At 37.2% G+C, this 6,340-nt stretch overlaps 1 protein-coding gene across 2 annotated transcripts in view; it reads left to right on the forward strand.

Moving 5' to 3' along the window:
- The window catches only part of samd4b (sterile alpha motif domain containing 4B), a 26,483-nt gene that overhangs the window by 15,409 nt on the left and 4,734 nt on the right, over positions 1 to 6,340 (forward strand). For both annotated transcript variants that reach the window (XM_015033775.1, XM_015033695.1), the window contains 8 exons: positions 794 to 903; positions 1,193 to 1,279; positions 1,386 to 1,659; positions 2,800 to 2,885; positions 3,010 to 3,125; positions 3,263 to 3,455; positions 4,596 to 4,722; positions 5,637 to 5,720. In XM_015033775.1, the coding sequence (XP_014889261.1) occupies positions 794 to 903; positions 1,193 to 1,279; positions 1,386 to 1,659; positions 2,800 to 2,885; positions 3,010 to 3,125; positions 3,263 to 3,455; positions 4,596 to 4,722; positions 5,637 to 5,720 (1,077 nt within the window). The remainder of the gene's footprint in view (positions 1 to 793; positions 904 to 1,192; positions 1,280 to 1,385; positions 1,660 to 2,799; positions 2,886 to 3,009; positions 3,126 to 3,262; positions 3,456 to 4,595; positions 4,723 to 5,636; positions 5,721 to 6,340) is intronic.

The raw sequence follows: 6,340 nt of genomic DNA on the forward strand, positions 1-6,340 counted from the left end.
AGTGATCAGCCGTGATCGGCCCTCATGGGTGATCGGAATCGGCAGGAAAAAACCTGATCGGCACATCTTTACTTTATATACATGGTATTTTTCTAACAACTTAATTGTGCTATAAAACGTCACTATGTGCTGCCACTTCAAAAAGCTGTAAGCTATTTTGACTGTTGTGCATAAATTTTTCACCAGTAAATGTACAATAATTAAAAAATGGACTGGGTTGTAAAGGAAAATATTATCAAATATGTAAATCTTCCTATAAATACTGTACTTGGCCCAAGACACTTCATTTTGATTGGCAGGTAAATTGTTGAAACATCTAAATGCATCAAAAAAAGGAAAACCTACAATTTTTGTTGCATGAACCTTCTTGAGTTCAGTAGCCATCATATTAAAGTGTAGGGCCTTCCTTTGATACATAAACTGAGAGTTTTCTAAATAATTTATTTTCTATTGGAACCGAAATTTTCTAAATAATTTATTTTCTATTGGAACCGAAATTACTACACTGTATCAGTATCAGTAAAGGGAAGCTGCAGAATGTTGTTTTATGTGGCACAGCTCTTAAAACAGAAAAAAAGAAAAACTCGTAACTTACAAAATTGTACTACAGTTGTAATAACAGCCCAAACCGCAGTAAACTAAAAAGGAAAAAAAAGGCCACTTTTGGTCTGGACCAAACTAGCGGACCAAGGGTGTGAATGCACCCTTCGCCAAGTGTTAAAAGGTTGATTTTTTTTAATCATCAGACTGACGGTGCTAATTTTTATTTTATCGTTGTGCGTCCTCTTTGCAGATGTTCCTGCATGGTTGAAGAGCCTTCGCCTTCATAAATATGCATCCCTATTCTCACAGATGACCTACGAGGAGATGATGATCCTCACGGAGCAACATCTAGAATCTCAGGTGTTTCCATTTGTTCTGTCATCTTCACTGCTGCCGACTGTGATTTCTGTACAGTCTTCAAACCTGGTCATGCGTAAGCTCTCAATGAGGCGTGAAATTAAACAATGAACTCTGCAGTTATATTGAGCCAATCACACATTGTATGAAATGGTCGGATATTTTTCCCCTCGCCTTCCTTGAAACAGACGGTGATTAGGTTTGTTATTTAGTGACTGTATAAATTGCTCAGTGTGCCTTGAAAGACACGACTTCTCTCACCAGTCTACTGTTTGTCTTCTGTCTTGATCAGAACGTCACGAAAGGAGCGCGACACAAGATTGCGTTGAGTATCCAGAAGCTGCGAGACAGACAGAGTATACTCAAGTCTTTGGAGAAGGTGAATATTTCAGCTTCCTCTGAAGCTACGAAAAAGACATCAAACATCTAAATACAGAGTGTACACTTCCACATTTTTTGATATTGATGCCCTCGTGTCCTGTCAGGATATTTTGGAAGGGGGAAACCTGCGCAACGCCCTCCAGGAGCTTCAGCAGATCATCATCACACCCATTAAGGCCTACAGTCCGCCCAGCGCAGCACAACCCGTCTCGGACACCTCCACTTCCTCAACAGACGGCACAAAAACAGGAGCGGACAAAGAAGCGACGTCCGAGGACTTGCAGTCCCACAATCCACCCCCCTGCGACGGAGACTCGTCAGTCACGCCCATCTCAGATGGGGACATAGCGGGACAGTTCACTCGTGTCATGGGAAAAGGTAACATTAACCTCTGAGCTTGTGATTGTGGCTGATTGGAGTTAAATTTGGTTCATAAAGAAAGGTGACAGATTTGTCTTTTAGAAGGTGATTTTTTTTTTAACTTAAGTAGAATGTCAAATCAATGAGAAATTTAATAGTTGCACTGCTGGAGCAAAAAAAAACAAACCCCAAAATACAAGAAAAATCTCCTATGAAATCTCAAAGCAGTTACTTAACTGACATCAAGTTTTTCATAGCAGACCATGTGAACCAAAGATAATTTGTTTTTTTCATAGGTCAAGTTGTATTATGTGAAATAATTTATGCTCCCAAAACAAAACTTTTCTACATTGTGTTACAATGACAATCTTCAGCGCATTTCATTGGGATTTTATGTGATATAGCAACACAAAGTTGGAAATGGGGAAAAAAGATGTACACAATTTTTTGTAAAAAAAAATAAATAAATAAAAAAAAGAAAGAAACTAAAATGTTTATGTTGGCATTGAGCTCCACCTCCAGAGCCAAATCTTTGCATCACAACATTTCTCTGAAAATCCAACTGCAAGTCATTTAGAGTGTGTATCTACCAGATTTGCACCTCTAGAAACTAAAGATAAGTCCAGTAGGTCAGATTTGGATCCAATCATACAGATTTGATTTGGATAAGTTATAAACAACATTATTTAAATCTTAAGTCAGACTTTCAATTGGTCTGGCCTTTGAGTGGGCCAGTCTAACTTGTGTATATGCCTTACTCCAAACCTTTCTCCACTGGATCTTTGGGTGTGCGAAAATACTTAGCAAATGTTAATGATGCTGTAGTTCACATATAATTTTGACCCTCTTGAATTGGACTTTTAATATTTGTTACAATACTATTAGTGTAATAGGAGAGCAATACAAGTCCACACCAAACTACTATTAATGTGTAAAAACTTGTTTTAGGCCGTAAAGCATTTTTCTTCTACTAAACAGTTACGTTCTGCTTTGTCGGTCTTTTACATGAAATCCCACTTGATGAAATGCGCAAGATTCTTACACTTTGCTAATAGAATATTTATTGTCAATTGTAAATCCAAAAGTTATGACCTTTTCTCTAGTTCCCTCAACTCCTTAACATGTATGGTAACATGAAATATTGTTTGGCCATTTCAGTGTGCACCCAGCTGCTGGTTTCAAGGCCAGATGAAGAAAACATCAGCTGTTACCTTCAACTTATTGAGAAGTGTCTTGCACATGAGGTGAGAAGTAGCTTCTGTTTTTCTGTTCTTGGTCAGTATGTTGCATGCAAGCTGTATCAGTTATCAGAAACTATGTTTTTAGAGTTTTTTTTTTTTTTTGTTTTTTTTTTTTTTTTGGTGTTAGGCTTTTTCAGAAACTCACAAGAAAAGGCTGGTCACCTGGAAGCAGCAGGTCCTCAAGCTGCTGCGCCTGTTCCCTCGGAAAGCTATGCCGGACATGTCGGCGTACCGACAGAAAGGGTGAGGCTTCCTGCTTTCTTTTACCTTTGATCTTTCTCCTAACCACTGTTTTTGTCAGAATAACTTAATGTAACCTCACTGAATTCATCCTCCCGTTTCCTCCATATAACTTCCGTTTTCTATCTGTGCTGTTTCAGCTGGAACTATGGGTCAAACTCCCTGCCCACAGCAGGCTCTGTGAGTGGGGGTGTTAGCCGACGGGGCCAGCGGCAGTTCCCGATGACCCCTCGTGGACTCCCAGCTGGGCGCATGTGTCTTCCTGGCGGGATCGGTGGAGCATCTCCACGCCACACACTCGCCAATCCTGCGTTGGCAGGACAGGGTAGACAAGTCAGTATTACCTCCAGGGAATAAAAAATGGTTCCTGCCTATCATAGAGTGATCTTAAGCTAAAAGTGAGGTGTCCACTCATCTGTAAAAAGCCTTACATTTTTGTATGTAAAATGAAAGTCTTAAAATGCCTTAAATTCATTTTGAAAAATGTAAGTTGGCCTTAAATATTACTTTCAATGTTGTCTTCAACTTATCGAAGTTAATAAGTCTTAAATACGCTAGTGACAGGTCTTAAATTTTATTGTTGTGGGACTTTTCTGTCAGGCAAAAGTTTGAGTCACATGCCAACATCATGGTTGCGTTCTGTGACGAGACGTGGTCGCTAACTAGCTGCTAATATACCTTTGCTAGCTAACTAGCTTTTCTATGCATCTATCCTATATTAAGACTTTTTTTCTGTCTTAAATTTCATTTGAGCTGGCAGTAGAAAGGTCTTAAATTTGACTTGTTGAAACCTGTATGTAACCTAAAAAGTATTTCAGTATACTAATCTTTTTTGCATTTTGTCAAGTGATATCCATAGATTTGGTATTTTATGTGATTGAGTAAAAGTACTATATAAATTGTAAGGTTGAAGGGAAGAGAGAATATTGTTTGAAATACATTTTCCAAGAAATTAAATTAGGTAAATGTAAGAAAATCTTCTTACATTTACCATTTCCTCAACTTCACTAAAGGTCTTATGTTAAAAAATACAACATTTTTGTATTTTGATTTGCATAACATGCATACATTTCCTTCCAATTATGTGCTTCATTATGGTGGTGAATGAAACAGTGTCTCAATAAAATACATTAAAGATGTTTTATTGTGGAAAAAATAGGGAAAAATTCAAAAGTTGTCCGAAATCCTGGTAGGTGCTGTACCTGCTGTATGTGAAAGGTTAAAGCACTCATAAATGCGAAAATGTTGATAACTGGGATGAAGTTTAAGTGGATGACATTAGATGTAGCTTGTAATTAGAACCGAATGCATGTTTTGAAAACCTTTTTTACACACATTGGTTTTCCTTTGTTGTCCCTTTTTTGAATCAGATTTTTTTATTATTATTGTTATTGCATATATCTGAATGATTAGCAAACCATTTCCAAAAGTCTGAATCAGATTGATGTGACACGGTTTTGTCTTCCTCCACAGAACCTGTGGTTTGCCAACCCTGGGGGCAGCAACAGCATGCCAAGTCAGAGTCGCAGCTCTGTGCAGCGGACCCACTCGCTTCCTGTCCACACATCTCCACAAACCATGCTCATGTTCCAGCAGCAAGGTGGCGCACATCAGCATATGTTCATTATGCTCATACACTTACCCACAAGCTATAGTTATTACTTTTTATATATATTTTTTTATATATCTTTATATGTGTGTGTGTGTGTGTGTGTGTATATATATATATAAACAGTTTTTTATTAGTTTGAAACTAAGAATATTTTTCTACTACACATTTTTAACCGTGTTACTTGTGCTGTGTTTTTTTTCTCATCCAAAACTGTTAATTATTAATTAGATTATTTGAAATTGGCAAATTTGACTGCAACCTAATGGCTTGCTAATAGCTACAGAAGTTATGTGAACATTGTACGCTTGCTGCATGCCTCAAAATGTTTTGGTTCATTTTTGAGCCTTGCAGACAGACATTGCATATTTAAGGGTGTATCTCAATTGAACAAAATGGAACAATTAGAAAACAATAATACTTCTTTTACTGCTTAGACAATGGACAAAGCAGACTGCTTTCACTCGTACAACTCACTATCATGTAACATAACAATCTGTATATTTTGACTTGCATACTTAGCTGCATTTTTTTAATCTCTCAATACTATTTTTAGTAGCAGTACTGTATTGGCTGCTTTGGCTTTGATTGTTATTTTTCTAGTTTCTTTTACATTTGTGTGAGTATGCACGGCTCCACTTACTTTGACTTGCTGCTGTGACACTTGGATGTCAACTGTTTTCTTTGCTAACAATTTACCTGTCTTTGATTAGTTGATAAAGTAGAACTATTTGGTGCATTTTCTGTCCCACAGCATGCTTTAATTCTGATTTTTAAAATAATAATAATAAAAAATCACATTAATCCTCTTTCTACATTGCAAGAAAAACATGTCAGACATTTATAAAATTTGGCATGAAAAAAGCAACAAAAATCTTAATGTCGATTCTTCCCGTTTTCTTAAGAATGCCAAGTTCCAGGTTCTGACCTGGAGATCAACCCCACGCTGGAGTCACTGTGCCTCAGTATGACGGAGCATGCCTTAGGGGGTAAGTGTCTCCACCACACATTAGCTATCCATGCTACAACCTACGAAACCTTACATGTTTGTTCATTCAAAAAACACCAACTTGTGGTGTGTTTGATGGGAAATTAGGAGAAAACAGCTGTGTAGCCAGAAGAAAGCTTCTAATCACAATTTGCATTTCCATTACAAGTTGGTGCAAAACTTTGTCAATATTCTGCTAATCGCCGAAGAACAAAGTTTTGCATAGTTAAAATTATACGGAAATAAGTTTGTTCATGCTAGAAGTTGTTAAAACACTCACCGTGCCATCATCCTCCAGCTACTTCCTGCCTTCGTCTTCTTGGTTGTTTGTGTCAGTGGCAACATCTGGTTGCTGATCACGTGACTCGTGATGCAAAAAAAGTGTTTCATTCCAGTATTGTGAAATAAACCAATTTTGATACAGACAAAAAAAACCCCCCCAAAAAAACACCTCATTCTAGTGGCAAAAAATGTTATCAAAAAAACGACATACCTTTCTATCGACCCATTTGTGTCTAATAAAGCTGATGATGATGACTGCTTTTTTTTTTTTTTTTTTTTTTTTATTTGGGTTAAAATTAATTAAATTTTTTTTCGAAATTTAAAATTGTTTCGTTTGGG

The sequence above is a fragment of the Poecilia latipinna genome, unplaced genomic scaffold, assembly GCF_001443285.1.
Source record: "Poecilia latipinna isolate Pla-1442-1.1 unplaced genomic scaffold, P_latipinna-1.0 Scaffold1, whole genome shotgun sequence".
NCBI lineage: Eukaryota > Metazoa > Chordata > Actinopteri > Cyprinodontiformes > Poeciliidae > Poecilia > Poecilia latipinna.